The sequence below is a fragment of the Apodemus sylvaticus genome, chromosome 3, assembly GCF_947179515.1.
Source record: "Apodemus sylvaticus chromosome 3, mApoSyl1.1, whole genome shotgun sequence".
Lineage (NCBI taxonomy): Eukaryota > Metazoa > Chordata > Mammalia > Rodentia > Muridae > Apodemus > Apodemus sylvaticus.
Window position 1 is genome coordinate 123,771,216 of NC_067474.1, and position 18,737 is coordinate 123,789,952.

The 18,737-nt window shown below is 45.1% G+C and overlaps 1 protein-coding gene across 1 annotated transcript; it reads right to left on the reverse strand.

Moving 5' to 3' along the window:
- Positions 1-6,164: 6,164 nt before the first annotated feature.
- Gpx7 (glutathione peroxidase 7) lies at positions 6,165-15,212 on the reverse strand. Its single transcript, XM_052176969.1, has 3 exons — positions 15,007-15,212; positions 10,057-10,318; positions 6,165-7,777 (listed from the first exon to the last, which is right to left on the reverse strand). The coding sequence occupies exons 1-3, from the start codon at positions 15,139-15,141 to the stop codon at positions 7,614-7,616; spliced, it is 561 nt and encodes a 186-aa protein (XP_052032929.1). The 5' UTR covers positions 15,142-15,212; the 3' UTR covers positions 6,165-7,613.
- Positions 15,213-18,737: the final 3,525 nt, after the last annotated feature.

Below are 18,737 nucleotides of genomic sequence, written 5' to 3' on the forward strand. Positions count from 1 at the left end.
ATAATTCATTACTCCCACCCTCCCCCTCATGGAACAGAGTCTCACTATGTAGCTCTGGCTGTCCCGGAACTTGTTCTGTAGATCAGGCTGGCCTCTAATTCATATAGATCCACTTGCTTTTGCCTTCAGAGCGCTGAGATTAAAATTGTATGCCACCATGCCTGGCTTGGATTCATCATTTTTAAGTTGCTGTTGTGATTGTATGATGACATTTCAGCATTTCAAGCCATCCTGGTTATCCTCTCCCGAGTTCAAATCAAACTTTTGTCTAGTGAATTTATACTATATATTCTATTCATCCAGGAATGGAAAGGAGAGGAGAGGACAGGAGAGGGGAGGGGAGGGGAGGGGAGGAGGGGAGAGGGGAGGGGAAGAGAGGAGAGGAGAGGAGAGGAGAGGGGAGGGGAGGGGAGGGGAGGGGAGGAGAGGGAGAATGATAGAACACTTCTTTTTTTGTTGTTTTTTGTTTTTTGTTTTTACGAGACAGAGTTTCTCTGTGTAGCCCTGGCTGTCCTGGAACTCACTCTGTAGACCAGGCTGGCCTTGAACTCAGAAATCTGCCTGCCTCTGCCTCCCAGAGTGCTGGGATTACAGGTGTGCGCCACCACTGCCCAGCTATAATTAATCTTTACCTTGGTGTTTATATATAGGGGAAACATATTGAATGTAGGGGTTGGTACGCTCTGAGTTTCAGGTAGACATTGTGGTTATTAGTGTCAGTGGTGACAGAAGCCTGGAAACATTGCTCCACACTGCTCCTGGAAGTAGCATGAGAAACTCTCATAATTTTTCAGGGCCTTGGCTCAGGTACTAACGGGATCCTTGGCTTTGATCCAGAAAAGAATTCCAGGACTAGTCTGTATGAAACCACGTTCATTAGAGATATTTAAGTACAGATTTTAAGTATAAAGGTTAAGAGAAAGAGGTGCTTTGTAAAAGAATAAGTCCTACCCACATGGGCATGGCATTCTCAAGGGAGAGAGTTGCAGCTAGGTGTCCTGGTGTTCGCTGCAGATACCATCTTCATGGCTCTCAAGTTATGTCTCAGAGGTTGCTTAGAAACCTCTGACTGGGCATGGTGGTGCACAGCTCTTTAATCTCAGCACTCAGGAGGTATGAAGCTAGTCTGGTCTAAACACTGAATTCCAGGCTAGCTAAGACTATATAGTCAGATCCTGTCTCATTAAAATAGGAAGAAAGAAAGAAAAAAGAAAAGAAGGAAGGAAGGAAGAAAAGAAAAGAAAAGAAAAGAAAGAAGAAAGAAAGGAAAAGAAAAGAGAAAAGGAGCTGGAGAGGTGGCTCAGTGGTTTAAATCACTTTCTGCTTTTGCAGAGAACCTGACTTCAGTTCCTAGCACCCATGTTGGACAGCTCTTAACTAACTGTGGCTCCAACTAAAGGAGATCTGACGCCCTCCTCTGGCCTCTGTAGGCACTGCACACATGTGGCATATACCCACAGAGAGCTAAAAGAACAAAATTCAAGTTATCCCTGCGTACACAGAGAGTTTGTACATGGAACCCAAAGTGTATGTGCAAGAAAGGAGAGAGAGAGAGAGAGAGAGAGAGAGAGAGATCTTTTTGTCTCTGTGTGTATGTAGATCTGTGCTTGCACACATGTGAACATGTATCACATCACATGGGTGGAGGTCAAAGGCCTCCTGCGGGAGTCCTTTCTCTCTCTCCACCATCTGGGATTACATTCAGGTTGCTGGGCTTGTAGCAGGTGCCTTCATCTACTTTGCTATTTCCCGGCCCTTCTCTCTTTGATAAGTGGAATTACAGGGTGACTCTGATGACCAGTTAGATGGATTACAATCTGATAGAATGAAAGCAGGAGCCACTGGGATTGCACAAGGAGCTAGACACCCTTTCACTAGAAAGAGAGTTCCTGGTGAGATCCCCAGAAAATTGCAGGTTTCCAACTGGGAAGAAGCAAAGTCCAAAGCAAGTGTAATTGTGTTGGAATTCCTTATTTTCAACTGCCTAGAGCTGTCAGCCAAGGCCAGGGAAAGGGGGGGGCTCTCTCTCTCTCTCTCTCTCTCTCTCTGTCATTTTTCCTTCCTTCCTTTCTTTTTTCTTCTTCCTTTCTTTCCCCTTCCTTCCTTCCTTCCTTCCTTCCTTCCTTCCTTCCTTCCTCCATTCCTTCTTCCTTTCCATGTTTTCACAACTGACCCTGTGTTTCTGTTCTACCTCATTAGCAGATACGAGTACATGGAGGACTACTCTAAATAATGGCAGATAGCTATAGAATCAGTAATATGCTTAAAGCAAGTTATTAAAATATTGATTATTAATAAAGGCTTAGCATGCAGCCAAACTGTCATGTAATACAGCCTAATGAGTATAGTATCTGGATGATAAGCAGGTGTTCAGAGATAATTAAACTGTCAGTGGATACTCATATATCAACTGCTCAAGTGCCAACTGATAGCCAAAGGATTAATTTAAAATCAGGATCTTGGCAGATCATGGCTAAACTAATGGCTAAGGGCAGAGGATTGATAGGAGTTTTGTGTGCGTTAGAAGAAACTAGAGCCAGCCAAAAGCCCGTAAAGTCTGTGGAAATACATGTTTAATGAGAAGTGTGAACTCATCAGCGGGACTCCAAACTTCTTATTGGTATTTGTTTGTTTTCCTGAGGCAGGGTCTCCATGTAGCCCTGGATTTCTTGAAACTCATTCTTTAGACCAGTCTGGCCTAAAATTCAAAGATCTGCCTGCCTCTGCCTCCTGAGTGCTGGGATTAAAGCCATCACTGGCTGAACTCAAATCTTTTGAGGAAAATTTTAATCTTTGGTGTCCAGTTCTAGACATGGACCTGCATGGATCTGATGCTCAATGTTCTAAAGAAAGACACCATGTCCTCCCTTTGCCTATCGGACAGTTGAAACCATGGACTCCAAGAAATTGGAACTCCCCTTAGTCTCATGATAGTGGAAAGATAAGATGGGGACCTTCAGCTAGAGGAGAGCTAGAGGGGAGCTTGCCCCTCAGAAAGAGATTTCACAGTTATGACAACTTGTCAGACCACCTTGCAGGACAGACTAGTGCCCAGGCAATGATGGATCAGTGATGGGTGGAATCACACCTTGAATGGAAGTATTTAGTTATTCAGACATCCTTACTTTCTATTTAAACTTAAAACTTACATCTGGACCTTGAATATGAACTTGGGGAGGGGTCACTACACACACACACACACACACACACACACACACGCACACACACACACACACACACACACACACACACACGCACTCGCACATGCACACACATATGCACATGCACACACACTCACACGCACATAAATATACATATATATAAACGTAAAATCTCCCCAGTCCCTTTTCTATACATTTATCTCAGGCCTGTACTCCTAGGATCATGTTCCAAATATACACATAAATACATAAGATATATATTATTTATATATTCATATATATTATATGAAACAATGGACTCTAAGAAATTAAAATTCCCCATAGTCTCATAAATATAAGATGGGGTTTCTCAGCTAGAAGGGAGTTTGTATATATATATATATATATATATATATATATATATATATATGTGTGTGTGTGTGTGTGTGTGTATGTTTATGTTTATGTTTATATATATACATATACACACATATTAGATTGGGGGTTTTCTATGTCTTCTTAGAACGCACATGGATGGGCCATCCTTATGGGTCTGAGGCACTGGGGTCCTTGATATGGCCTTGCTCATGTTACTCAGGACTCATTCATTCTCCACCTATGTGTGTGCGTGTGTGTGTGTGTGTGTGTGTGTGTGTGTAGGTCTGTGCGAATACATCGTGGTACCAATGGCAGCCAGGAGTATCCGATTCCCTGGAAGTGATGTGATAGGTGATTGTGAGCTGACTGACAAGGGGTTTGGGAACCGAATGAAGCTCCTCTGTGAGCAGGGTGCACTCTTTCCTGCTAAGCCATCTCTTCAGCTCTGTTATCTTTGTTTTTCTTTAAGACAGGGTCCCTAGTCTGGCTGGCCTCAAACTCACCGTGTAGCAGAAGTAAACTTAACTCCTGATCCTTCTGCCTTCTGTAACTCCAAAGTGTTGGATTTATAGGCAAGTATCATCAGGCCAGGCCCAACACAACTTTTAGAAGCTTTGTTTCACTTATATAATTTAAATTTTAAAAATTCTCAATTATTAAATGTTTTTTAAATTTTAATATTTTTAAATAATTTAAAATTTTAAAATATTTTTAAAAATTACTTATTATTGGGGTCTGCTATGGATGCCAGTGCCCAGCTTTTTAGTGTTGATTTTCTCCTTCTCCTTTTTCTGTGGGTTCTGAGGATTGAACTCAGGCCACCAGGCTTCCACAGTAAGTGCTTTTAGCCGCTAAGCTGTCTCCTCAGGCCCTCTCCTATGCATTTGTCTCAGGCTTGTACTCCTGGGATCATGTTCCAAATATATGCATACACAAAGAAAAATGACTAGGAAATATAATATAGAAAAGATACATATGGCTGTATATATTCAAGGAAGCAATGCCTATTTCTAATTGGCCTACCATACACTGAGAGGACAGGAAACAGACATAAATCATTAAGTCACAGGAAGATCTAAAAAAAGAGTAGTAGAAAAAAAAACCATCATGGGCAGATAACATGGTTCAGTGGGTAAAGGCAATTGCTGCCAAGCCTGATGACTTGAGTTCTATCTCAGGAACCCCCATGGGGCAAGGAGAGAGCTGACTCCCACAGGTTGCTCCTGCTCTCCACACATGCGCTGTGGTATGTGTGCCCCCTCCATACATTAAAAATAAAAAGTCCTGTGCCCTGGGGTGCACCAGAAAAGGCATTTGGAGGCTTTGTGGACCAGGTGGTATCTAGGGCCTATAAGGAATTTTGGGGGATGCCAATATCTAGGGGGGCTTCCACCCTGGGGAGACCAGGATGAACCAAGATACTGAGTAATAGGTGTACCAACGTCAGGAGACAGCGGAGTGTTTGTTTTAGGTAAAAGATTGTAAGCTAGCAAATAATTTACACAACAGAAGGAAAAGTTTCTCCAACAAGGGGCCAATATTTCCCCCATGCAGAGGCTCCAGGTGCTGTCCGTGGAGGCTCCGCGGCCAAGGACCACCCCCCAAGATGTCCCAACCTTGGATTCAAATCCACAAGCACAAACCTTCCTTAATGCAAACTGTCCCTGCTTTGAAAAGGCAAAACAGCACAAGCAACAGAGTCCAACTGGAGGAATAACCTTCACCCCTCAGGATTCACTTGTGTCCGACTGTGAGGTTACTGAGACAAGGTCTGTGCCATCCTTCCTCTGACTCATCAGCACAGCATACAGCCTTCTGCATATCACACCCCAGCACAGGCCTCCTTAAAAGACTAACAGACAAGAGGATGAGCTTTATCATCGCTCTTAAAGTCCAAATGTAGCAACAAGAAAAATTTAAAAAACTTAGTTTATCAAAGCTACAGGCATTTTTTTTTTAATGGTGTTTAGGAAGTTATCACTAGGGACAATGAGGTAGAGGGTTTTAAGTTCAAGGCCAGCTGGGGCTATATGAGGAGTACATTTTTCTAAATGGAACTAAATGGGGCTAGGGAGGTGGCTCGGTTGATAAGGTACACAAAAACTTGAGTTTGGTCCCCAGCATATATATAAAGTCAGGCATGAATCCTGTAAGTCAGAGAGACAGGAGGATCCCCAGGGTCTCTCGCCAGCCAGTCTGGCTTAATCAATAGGCCCCAGACTTCCATGAGAGATCTTATGTTCTGTATGTATTGCAATGTTCTCAAACTTGTGGATTAAGTGGCCCAAATTTCTCCCCCATCAGGAATAAAAGAAGAAAAGCAAACCCCACTGCATGGCATGGCTCTCCACAGTTGGTGACTTCTGGCCTGGATGCCAGCGAAGAAAGGCTCATCCTTCCTTGGGGCTGGCTACGAGGAATTTGACCATACTCCAGTGAGTTTGTGGACAACACAAAACAGACTTGGTTTTCTTTCCCCTTCTTTTCTTTGTGTGTTTACATGTGGGGGGTGTTAAACGGAGGGTGGGTGGGCATGGGAAGGCTAGGAGGTAAGAGTGATTGAGGTACATGATGTGAGATTCCCAAATAATGAATAAAAAAAAAAATAAACCTCTTAGAGGCGAGTGTGGTAGTACACACATTTTATTCAGCACTTGGGAGGAAGAGAGGGTGAATTTGAGGCCAGTTTGGTCTACATAGCAAATTCTAGGATAGCCGGGACTATCTAAAGAAACACTGTCTTAAAAAAGAAAATACTGAGAACTCTAGGTGCAATTTGACAAGCAAGTAAGGCCTGTTCCTTCTAGGGAGACCCGGTTGGGATGGCAAGGGCCCCAGATGCCTTCCCTGAGAACATTCCACCCAAAGGAGCTGCCATTTCTGGAACCCTTACTGGGCACCTGTAGTCTGCAAATGTATCTCACATTGTTTACTTTTCTCCTGGCCGTGATAAAGTATCTGGCCAATGCAACTTAAGGGAGAAAAGATTTCTCGTGACTCAGTTTCAGGGACTATCTGTCCATTGTAACCAAGAAGGCACACTGGTGGGACTGGCTCCTGGCCGTGGAGCATGTGGTGGCTGGGTCACACTGTCGAAGCAGTCTGTGTGTGGCAGCGGGGGTCATACTGTCAGAGCAGTCTGAAAGAAGAGCCTGTGTCCGGCCAGCATCCTGAAATCCGGCTCTGACAGCTATACATCTGTCCTATATGTAAGAGGTTCCATGACCCACCCACCCTCAACCAAAACACCACCACCAGCTGGAAACTCGGTGTTCCGGTATAGCCTGGGGGATAGCTCACATTTAGATTATGAGAATATCCGTCACCCATTTCTATTGTAGTGAATGATACATTGACTGGAGTATTTTTTTTAATTGAGCATTAATGCTCGGCTTGATTGAAAAAAGTTAAAAGGGCTGGAAGTCGCCAACATCCACACCAAATTACTGACAGTGTTTACTTCTGTTTTATTATTTGTGTTTTTATTAGTGTGCTCTCTCTTTCTGTGCCTTTTTTTTTTTTTTCCTCTCTGGGAATAGCTTCTAGAGTCTTCCAAGTGTTTGAACTTGAAGTCTTTGCTCCTATCATACTCCCTAAGAACATGTGTCTTTTGAAATTAAGGAAAAAAATGACAAAAATGGCAAACACATTTGGCCCAGGTTTCCATGGCCTAGACATTTACATCGAGCTCAGGTTTTATTATCACAAATGGTGTTTGTTTACATGCAGAAAACAGTGCAGAGTGCCTCCCCTTTGGCTAGCACTGCCCCAGGCACGTTTGTGGGTATTAGATACTAATCCTCACAGCCTCCCTGTGAGGTAAGACTTGGCCTGGCTAGGTAGAGGATTGCCTCATATCCATCTACATGTTTTCTTCATAGCCTTGCCATGTTTCCTTTGGCTAGAGGCCCGCTGGCTGGTGATGTGCTGTTAAGAACTCCCATTGGTCAGCAGTTCCTGTTTGTTGCTCTTGGATTCAAATCATCCAAGTTTTACGCTTTGTCTTCCGAGGTATGAAGGGAAGAGAGGCATTGGTTCTCTGCCAGTGAAGCACCACTTGGGTTTGCTGAGGGATGGGGTTTCAGGGGGACCCGGTCACAAGTCTTCTCGTTTCCGAAGAATGAGCTTCATCACCTGCTCTGTAATACGGGGCTTGATGTCCTCCATTGGCACAGTGGGATCCCATGCCTCCACCACCTTCCCATCTGGGTCCACTAGGTACTTCCAGAAGTTCCAGGTGGGCTCCTTCCCAGACATCTCTAGAGAAAAAGGGAGCAGAAGATGAATGCGCCGGCCCCCCCCCCCCGCCCCCCGTATCCTCTCCTGGGATCCCAGGATTGGAATAATTCTGGTGCCCAGGCTTCACCTAGATTTCTTAAATTAGAGCCACCAACAACACCCAGCTATCAGCACCCTTTAAAAGCTCTCCAGTACATCCCAGTGTGGGATCCAGACCGAGAGAGGCTGCTTCAGGAGCCTGGGAAGTACCTGACACAGCACTCTCAATGCCCCTTTACAGGGTCAACACATAGTCATACCCAGTTCTCCAAGTCTGTTTTGTTTCAAGATAGGATTCCATGTAACCCAGGCTTCCTGAGGATTCCATGTAACCCAGGCTTCCTGAGGATTCCATGTAACCCAGGCTACCTGAGGATTCCATGTAACCCAGGCTACCTGAGGATTCCATGTAACCCAGGCTACCTGAGGATTCCATGTAACCCAGGCTACCTTAGTCTTGCTATGCAGTGTGGATGAAGAGCCTTGGAATGCCTTCTCTTCCTTGCTCTGCCTCCCAAGTGAGGGCCTTCGCCTCAGTGTCCTGCTTCCAATTAAATCTTAATGGCAACAAAGGTTAGCCATGTACTGGTACAATCCAAATCACTGTCAGGGAGTGGGGCCTTCAAATAAATTTTTGGTTCTTGCTTGAGTAGGGCTCAGGTTTGTGCAATTATGAAATCTTCCCAGGTGCTTCTAAAGCAAGGGCCTGATTGATCAACAATGGCAGGAACTGGAAGAAAACTAACAGAACACGTAGGAGGGGAAATGATGATTTAACAAGAATGCAGAACTAACTGATTCCAAAGTTCACAAGATCTGCAACTGAAGAATTAAGGTGTTTTGTATTAGTTCTCTTTAATTCTTTAAAAAAAATGTGTATAGGTGTTTTGCTTGCATGTGTGTCTGTACACTATATATGTATAGTGCCCAAGAAGGCCAGAAAAGAGCCCCTGAGTCTGGAGTAGCAGGTGGTTGTGAGCTGTCATGTGGGGACTAGGAATCAAACACACGTGCACACACACACACACACACACACACACGTGTGTGTGTGTGTGTGTGTGTGTGTGTGTGTGAGAGAGAGAGAGAGAGAGAGAGAGAGAGAGAGAGATCCCCTGGAACAACAGTTGTGAGCTGCCATGTGGATACTGGGAATCAAACCCAGACAGTGCACTTAACTGATAAGCCCACTCTCTAGCCCCGCCCCTGAGAACCCCACTTTTTAAAGAGCAGTCTCAGACCATCAGATGTTTGACTCTTATTGAACCAACCCCGCTTCTTACAGAGAAAGCCAGTCTGAAGAAGCAGAGATAACCTCTGAAGCAGTAGTGGTACATGCCTTTAATCCCCTCACTTGGGAGGCAGAGGCAGTCGAATCTCTGTGAGTTCTAGGAAAGCCTGGTCTACAAAGTGAGTTCTAGGATAGCCAGGGCTGTTAAACAGTAAAATCTTGTCTTGGAGAATGAGAGAGAGAGAGAGAGAGAGAGAGAGAGAGAGAGAGAGAGAGAGAGAGAGAGAGAGAGAGAGAGAGAGAGAAATATTGAGAGAGAGAGAGATTGAGAGAGAGAATATAAGCGAGCATATATTGTAAAACTTAATCCTTAACAAAATGAGCCAGCTGCCTAGACTTCCAGATAGTGCTGTACAGATGTCCCACCTGATACAACCTAGACAGTAAGAGCACAGTGACATTGAAACACTGCCTGAATGGTCACAGAGCCCCACTCCCCAGACACACAAAAGCAGCCCCTTAGATCATCTCTGAGCAGTCTCTCTATTGTCTTATCTGTTGCACACAGACCATGCATGGGACACCTAACAAACGATTGCCTCCTTCTGCACTGATGAGTTCACTCACAGCCCACACATCTTGCCTGTCACTGGTATTCCAGGCATGGCAATTAGGTTGATCTTTTCAGCTTAAGAGAAGGTTTCCTTTTAGCATAGAGACTTTGTCTCAGAACAAGAGACTTCCAGTCATCTTGGTCATCCTAATCCAGGCATGTGGTGTCCGTGGTTGTGCCCTGCCTTCTCTATCCAGATCTATAAGCTAGTAACAAAGGCATGATGACCTGTCTCATTCCTGGAGCCCCTGTGAGTAAAGACAAGATCTCAGGGAAGTGCTAGCATGAGAAAGCATGGCTGCCTTCGCATTCCTCCAAGGATCAGGAAGAGAAAGCTGATCCAGCCAGCCACCAGCTTCTGCTGTCCCGGGAGTCATTGCTCTGGCCAGGGAGGAAAGGTGAGAGGAAGAAGGACTCACGGGTTAGGTATTTGAAGGCAGGATGGGCACCAGTGCCAGTGACTGCGATCTTGCTAAACATGGGAAAAGAGACACTGTAGGTGCGGCGGGCAAAGTTCTCAATCTCCCTGTTGGTGTCTGGTTCCTGTTGGCCAAACTGGTTGCAAGGGAAGGCAAGCACATTAAAATGGTGGGGGCCCAGGTCCCGCTGCAGCTGCTGCAAGGCTCGGTAGTTCTGGTCCGTGAAGCCACATTCACTAGCTACGTTCACCACCAGGGAAACCTGCATGGCAAAATCAAACAAAAAAGAAGAAAGCTCAGAGTCACATACAATCCGGCAAAAAGGCATGCATGTACCTACTCAGGTGTGTTCACATAGGCAACTCCTTCACACAGGAAAGAATACCATGTGCATATATATGTAAATAAGTGTATAATGTTCATAGAAACACACCCACACATAAAAGTAAGCAATAGGGGTCTAGACACATGTACACACATACATGCATATCTGTGACTGTATGTACATGCTCTATGATTCACACCTACATTAGCTAGCAGTAAACATATCCACAAATACACATTGTACATTCACAGAAAGGCATGCATGCACACAGGGAGCACAGGTCAGTAGGTGATCTTTTGGAGGAGACAGGTACACTTGGGTTCAGTTTGGTTCGGTCAGCTGGGTACTTCAGAAATTCCAGATAGGCTCCAGAAATTTCTAAAGAAAAAGGAAGCAGAGCTGTGTGTGTCTCTGGACCCTTCCTCGGAAGGAGGCTGCCAGCACATGGACACACAGACAGAATGACTGCCCCCCAGGACAATCCCCTTTGATCTGCTCCTTTCCAGCAAACAAATATTTAGTTTGATCACTGAGCTTTAATTTTTGTAAAGGCTTTAGGCAATAAATACAAAGCTAGCTGATGGAACTGAGTTGTGATATACTTAGAATTTTGGCATGAATGCTACATATCCAGCTTCTAGCTCTGTATTATTAAAAGATTAAAATCCTTTGCCTGGCCACCCTAGCCCTATCTCCATGGCTGCTTTTAAAACAAGTTAGGATAATATCACCTGGCTACCCAAAGAAGATCATTTCCCAGTCTGGAACAGTGGACACAAATTGCTCAAGCTAGTCTCAGATTCAGCACTAATAAAACTATGAGTCTTCACTGTGGGGAGTGTCCTGTTTATTGGAGATGATTTGTTATCATCCTAGCCTGTACACACTAGATGCTTGGCTTGATGACCAAAATATCTCCCCATGGGGTCGGAGGCACACACCTCAGCTCTAAGGAAGCTGAGGCAGCAGAATTTCAAATTGGAGGCCAGCCCAGACTACATAGTAAGACCATCCCTTAGAAAGAAAAGAAAAGAAAAAAGAAGCAAAGCAAAGCAAAGCAAAAATGTTGCATGCCTTTGATCCCTGCATGTAGCAGGAAGAGAGAGGTAAATGGATCTCCATGAGTTCAAGACCAACCTGGTCTACATAGCAAGTTCCAGGCCAGGCACTGCATAGTGAGACCCTATGTCTCAAAATAAAACAAAGCAAAACAAAACACTGGAGAGATGACAATTGCTGCTAAGCCTGACAATCTGAGTTCAATCCCAGGGCCCCACAGAGTAGAAGGAAAGAAATGACTCCCTTAGGCTGTTCTCTGGCCTCCACCTGGAGACCATGACAAGCATGTACACACACACACACACACACACACACACACACACAATGTAATAACAAAGAAATCTTTTTTTCTCCCTAGGACAGGGTTTCTTTGTGTGTCTCTGGCTGTCCTGCAACTTACTCTGTAGGCTAGCCTCAAACTCACAGAGATCCACCTGCTTCTGCCTCCCAAGCACTTAAAGGTGTGCACCACCATCACCTAACTAACAAAAATATCTTTTTCAACGTTTTCCCCAGCTGAGAATCATTGAGCTAATCCAACCTATTGTACACTCTGCCTGAGGTGATAAAAAAAAATCAGAACTCTAAATATCCTTCCCCAGTTAAGGGTTCCTACCTTCTTTCCTGCTGGATCGTTATTGAAATCATTAAAAAAGATGCTTCTTTTTAACCTGTATCATGTGTGTCTCTCTAGTCTTTGTGAAGGGGAAAATCTCACTTCTTAGTCCCTTCATGAAACCGAATAACCTATTCACATTTTACATACACATGCACAGAAACAGACTCATATATACATGAGTATAGATATTTTATATCTATTAAATAATTAAATATTATATCTAATATTATAATATTTAATAGATTTATTTATAGATAATTTAATAGATAATTTATAATTTAATAGATAATTTATATTATTTATTTAATATTAATAGATATTAGAAAGATATTTTCATGTATATATATATGCTAGCAAATAAAACAACATATCCCCATAACTCCATGTCTCTCTGTCTCTGTCTCTGTCTCTCTCATATATTACATACATTTCACCCTATATGTAGATACATATGCCCACCCAGGAAATAAGCACATTTCCAAATGATTACCTCAACATTCATGCTCAAACATGGCCTAAATGACTGTCGCCCCAGTTATCCTTACACCCAGCATCAGGCATGTGGTAGGAAGACAGCAAGTGGTCAGTATGTACGAATGAGGGTGTGGCCCAAGCAGCAGGCCCAGCTTAGGGTAACCAGCTTCCCTGGATTGACTGCTCCCCGGTTTCTCTCTGAGCTTAGCACTTAAGGGTATCTAGAGTTGTCCTGCTGGGGTGTAAATTCTAATGCTAACTCTTTAAGACAAAACTAAACAAAATGGGCAGGGTGGTCCTACTTGCCATGGAGTGTAGATATGGAGATCAGTGGAAAGTGGTTCTCTCCTTCCATCGTATAGTCCTGGGAATTGAACTCAGATCCTTAGGCTTGCCATACCCACTGAGCGATTTTACTGGCTCGCTAACTCTACCTTTATTTATTTATTTAATTTTTTTTTTTTTGAGACAAGTGCTCATTACCAAATATAGCTATAGCTGGCCTGCAACTTGCTATGTTGACCAGACTGGCTTTGAACTTATGAATATCTGCTTCTGCTACCCAAGTGCTGGGATTAATTGTGTGCAGGTTAATTCTATATCCTATACCTTTTAGTATTTTTAAAGCTTTTTTAAAGCTTTTTGGTTTTGGTTTTGCTTGATTTTTTTTTTTTTTTTTTTTGAGACGGGTTTTCTTTTTGTAAGAGCCTTGGCTGATCTGGAACTCACTCTGTAGATCAGACTGGCCTGGAACTCACAGATCCCCCTGCCTCTGCCTCTTGAGTGCTAGGAATAAAGGTGTGCCCCACACACCTGGCCTTTCGTTGCTGTTGGGATTGCCTGGTTCAGTCTTCAGTGCCTTATTTATTGTCTCTCCTCTCCATAAGCCTGGTTAAAACATGAACTTGTTTTAATCACCACTGTTTATTTTCAGGGCTTGGGTTTCCAGGTACTATACAGTAGCTGCTGAATAATAAACAATGAATTAATGGCTGTTAGAGCTGCTCAGGTGAGAAATGTGGAGTCTCTTGTCTAGCTGCATTAGAGAGGAGGGGAGGCCTCACTAGTAATGGCCTTGCTCTTGCTGGCCTTTGTCTGGAGTCTTGATGATGTCATTGATGAAACCTACCATCCATTCAGAGAGCACCTAAAGCTTACTAATGCTTCCACAGTGTCTTCTCACTTGAAACGTATATAGCACACTAGTCAGGGCAAGGGTTCCCTGTGCAATCGAGAAGGTCAAGGCTATTGACAACAGTTCTGTCCCTAAAGAAGGCCTTGCTTGCAAGAAAAGCATATTGAACCACTCGTCTGTGGTCCATCCAAATCTGGATGATGGGTGGACATGTCTGTTAGTGTCCAGCACCATGTCTTCACACCAGGATCTCCAACTCCATCTCAAGAGGCAGAAAGTTCTTTGAAGGATTTTTTAAAATTAATTAATTTTTTTTTTCTCAAGATAGGGTCTCACAGTGTAGTCCTGGCTTTCTGGAACTTCCTATGTAGATAGACACTAAACTGGCCTTGAACTCACAGAGGTCAGCTTCTCTCTTCTTCCAGCTTTCTGGGATTAAAAGTGTGTGCCGCCAAGCTCCTCTCTTAAGAGGATTCTTCATCGCAGTGTAGCACCAGACTCTCTGAACTTTATAGTTCAAAGTCTCCCTGGCCGAGTAAGCTTCATCTAACACCGGTCAGTCTAGCCGTTTGTATCCTTCAAGTACCCGCTGCTGAAATCCCTGGGCCCCCCACCCCCCATCCCTTTCTTGTTGTTTTGCTTCTGTGTCTGGACTTGGCTAGCTCTCTTTGTCTGGATTGATCTGTCTTGCTCAAGTCTTATTTAAAAGACCCAATCCTGACACACTTCCTCATTACTGTGATTCGGTCCAGTAAGTAGGGGCCGGCCCACTCTCCACTCCATCACAACTGCCCTCTAAGGGATGGGCCTTAGGAGGGTCAAGCATGGGAAGGGTGTATGGGGTTCTCTTACAACTTGGATTGCTTTCTGCCGTTGGGTCTTCGCTCTCAAGGCCTGAGGGTGGATCCTAAGAATCACGAAAAGGTCCATTTTAGATGGTAACTCCCTCCGCTGTCTCTCTGCGTTCTCACTGGACCCACTGTTACAGGCACAGAAGCTGGACTGGACCGGCAAAAGGCCATAAAGGCTAGGGTTTCTTTTCCACTTGGGAAAGGCAGAGCGGAGGTCATTCACCTTCTGGGTGAGATCCTGAGCCTCGCAGAGCGAGGTGGCTCAGCGCGGGTGGCTCCTGAGCTGTGCCACGTAGCCGCAGGGCTGAGTGGGCAAGGGCCTTGGGAGCGCCGGATGTACGAACGCGCGGCTGGGATGCCCGGGGTGGTGTCCGAGCTGTGACATCCGAGAGTAGCATCGGCACTGAGCCCCTGCTTGGGGGGCCCCTGCAGGCCCCTCCCCCCACCCCCACCCCCAGCGCCAAGCCCGCAAGGGACCGCCACTCACCGAGCCGCGGTACTTCTCCAGCGACACCAGTTTGCCCCGGATGTTGACAGCCTTGAAGTTGTAGAAGTCCTGCTCGGATTGCACGCAGGCCGCGACCCACAGGAGCAGCCACGCCGTCGCCACTGCCGCAACCATGGCTCACTCCCGAGGTGGCGACTTGGCGAGGGCAAAGACAAGGCGGAGGGGACCCCAGCGTGGGGGGCGGGAGGGGGCGGCCCGCTGGGCAGGACGCGCCCCCTTCGCAGTCGCCTCTGCAGGCGCAGAGTCCTGGCTCTGGACCTCAGTTTCCCTAGCTGTTCTCTGCCAGTCAGCTTCGGATCGCAGGATCCTGTTTTCTTGAAGCTGAGGCCAGAATTCGCTCAGGCTCAAGCTCAGGATGTGGAGATTTAATAGGGACGATAGAGGAGAAAATCTGTGTGAGGATTAGCTTCTAGAGCCTGGCCCTAGGTGGATCGCTCCACCACTCTGAGCGCCAGTTTCTTCATGGGAATACACCTAGTTAGTGTAGAATTGGGAGTACTGGACCGTAACAGGAAAGTGATGGAAAACAATTTGATACTTGAATGATGCGTACAAACTTTAGGTTAATGGCTGTAGTGTTTCCCCCAAAGGAAGAAGTCAGACAAGTCTGGGAGACCAGAGTCTGCTGCGGTTTGGATTCCAGCAGTGCAGTGGGGTTAGGAGAGCTTGCCTATCTAGTCAGTCACTGGATTAGTGTCTCCCGGCAGGAGGGCAGGAGGTGCAGCAGGAGGCAAGAAGGCCCCAAATCTCAGCAGCTGACAGTCAAAGGCTCTTTGTGGACCCTAGCATGGCGAGCAAGCAGCTGGATTCTCAAGTTAGTGACAAGAGATCCGGACCTTATGCCACAGCAATTTCCGTGCTCAGAAAACATCTATGACACCCATAGAGGGCCAAGCATCAGGTGGTGATGTAGTACACATTTGGAGTACATGTTCTATGCTAAGTTCAGCTCTAGGCGCCCCCTGTGCAGTGAGGAACAAGATGTGTGCTTCCTATTCAGAGGGAGATAGGACACTAAAAAGTTCCGTTAACTCCAAAACCGCTGTTGTGGCAAGTAGAGTAAGTACCACCTAACAAAGCTGAGGGTGTGAGTGGGCAAACGAAAGGAGGTTTGAACTGAACTCTGACAGATGGGTAGAAATTATTCAGGTAAAAGCAGGAAGCTTGTGCAAGGTCTCCAGGGAGAGTGAAACTTGATACACTGGGCCTCAAAGGCTAGTTTGGCGGACAGGAAAGAGCATGTGAGGGTGGGGGAGGGGAGGTGGGAGTGAGGTCACACAGCCTAGTGGGCCACAATAGAGTTTACAGGTTTGCAGGGCAGTGATAGCCAATGCCTTTAATCCCAGCATTTGGGGGACAGATCTCTAGAGTTAGTTAGTGGTCAAGTTGGTCTATATAGTACCAGGCCAGCTGTGTGTGACTTTATAATGAGGCATAGTATTTTTAAAAAAATTTGCAAGCCTTAAACTAAGAAATGAAGCTTTATTTTCTGCTTCTGTTAGTTTAAGCATCTGGGTGAGGCCCGTTCCTATGGTGCTCAGACAGGAAAAGGCAAGTGCAGATGTTGGGGAGGAAGAAGCCATTAGCTTTGAGGCCCGGTGATGGTCACCGCAGAGATGGTACTGAGAAGATGGTTAAAATCAGGCAGGCTCTGAGGTGACTGAAGGGACAGAGTGTGAGGGGAGGGGTTGGCCTTTTGCATTAAGAAGGGGTGGGGTAGATGGGCCTGGAGCAGTCTTCAGCAGCCACCAGGGAAAGGCTCTGAGTGCCTTGTCACAAGACTAACAGTCTTGCACACAAGGTGACACAGTAGGATTTGAACTCCCAGCCCTCAGATTTCAGAGTATGCTGTCCTTCTCCACTGCCAAGATGGCTTCTCTCTTCAGGAGCAGACAGCCTGGCCAGCAGAGGTACAGGACAAAGGTGCTCTAGGCAAGGTGAAGGCTTGGCCAAACTTCCCTACCCTTCTGCCTCCTTATCCCTATCTTTTGGGAGTCTTGAAGCCTAGGATGGGTCTTATTAACATAAACAGTTAAGCTGACAGCAATGTTGTACAGTTGTCCATTTCCATGGCTGCCTTGCCCACCAGGCCGGGAATACCTTCAAGGAAGGCCTATGTCTGGGTCATCCCCATGTCCTCTCTTCATACACAAGATGCTCAGTAAATGTTAACTTTTTATAAACCTTCTGGTGACTTCTGCTCCTCCGTGTGCATGCTAGAATCTGATATGAGATGCTGTTGATTTTAGCCAACAGAACATAACCTGTAACTTTATTTTCAGTCTGCTACATATTTCTGATATTTTTAAGGGAGCATATTATTTCCAGGTGGCACAGTTAACAACTGGGAGACTCAAAGACAGAGGCAAATAACGCTAAAGCTCAGAGGAGCACCGGGAAGGGTTGGAGGCTTACTCTGGAATCCCTAGCTCTCTTCTTTCCTACAAGAAAGTTCAAAGACATTATTCATGGACATTTAAGGTGCTCGATTTGTTCGTTAGTATCTTGAGTATCTAATGTGAAACTATCTTAAGAGCTTCTAATATAGTGAAAAAATAAAATTATTGAATTTACATTCCAGTAGGAGGAGAAAGGACTAAAAACTAAAACATACTACAAAACCTGTAGCACTGTACAGAATGAGAGCTAGGGTGAGGGGTAATGTGCCGGAAGGAAGAGGGATTGCCATCTTGTCTGTTGCCTTGTCCTTCCCTGTTCACAGTGGCAAGGGACTGAAGAAAAGACAGATACAAACAGACACAATGAACCTGGGTGATGGGAGCAGTTTAACACTACTGTTATCACTGCAACCTGAAACCACACTGTTTCTGTTAGCTACAGCACAGGGGGAAGGGTTAAGTCTCCTAGGGTTCTGCAAGTAAACAGTCTCAGGCTTTCAACATCCTGGAGGAGGAAGCTACATCTTTGACACACACTGATCAATCATTCATAAACAGTCATATACAGTCTTCTCAAGAAAACTGTCACCTCTCTTGAGCCTGGCCCGTAAGTAATAGCTTTGCCAATTTCCCATGGGCCAATTGGCCTGAGTCCTCAATAGGCCCAGCTCGTGCCAAAATACACCCTCACTCAGGATTTCACTCATTTAGGGTACATGTTCTTTTTCTATTATTAGTGTATGTGTGTATTAGTAAGGGTTCTCTAGAGGAACAGAACTGATTGAATGAATATATATGTGTATATATATATGTATATACATATGATTTATTATAAAGGCTTACAGGCTGTGATTCAACTAGTCCAATGACGGTTGTCTTCCAATGGAAGGTACAGGAGTCCAGTAGTCAGTATATGCTGGAATCCTGTAGAAGTAGGCTCTAATGCTGGTGAAGGAATGGACTTCCCAGTGAGAGTGGCAGCAGTCAGGAAAAGGGAACAAACTTTCTTCTCCCATGTTGTTTATAGAAATGTCAGCAAAAGATGTAGCCCAGATTAAGGGTGGATCTTCCCACCTCAAAAGATCCAGATTAAAAGTGGTTCTTCTCATTTCAAATGATTTAATTAAGAAAAAAAAATCATAGTGGCTGTGAATCCCAGGAGACTAAAGCAAGAACTCTGAGTTCAAGGTCATCTGGGATAAAGCAAGTCCCAAAATCTAGGCGTGGTGGTATACACCTTTAATCTGGGCCACACCTTCTGCTGGAGACCTACATAAGGACCTTAGAAGAAGGAAGAATCTCTTTTCTTCA

Excerpts from the sequence above, each read along its gene's own strand:
- Gpx7 (XM_052176969.1), bottom strand. The coding sequence starts at position 15,141 with ATGGTTGCGGCAGTGGCGACGGCGTGGCTGCTCCTGTGGGTCGCGGCC. Across the intron at positions 10,319-15,006 it reads TGGAGAAGTACCGCGGCTCG|GTTTCCCTGGTGGTGAACGT; the intron begins GTGAGTGGCGGT and ends TTTGCCATGCAG. Across the intron at positions 7,778-10,056 it reads TGCCTTCAAATACCTAACCC|AGATGTCTGGGAAGGAGCCC; the intron begins GTGAGTCCTTCT and ends CTTTTTCTCTAG.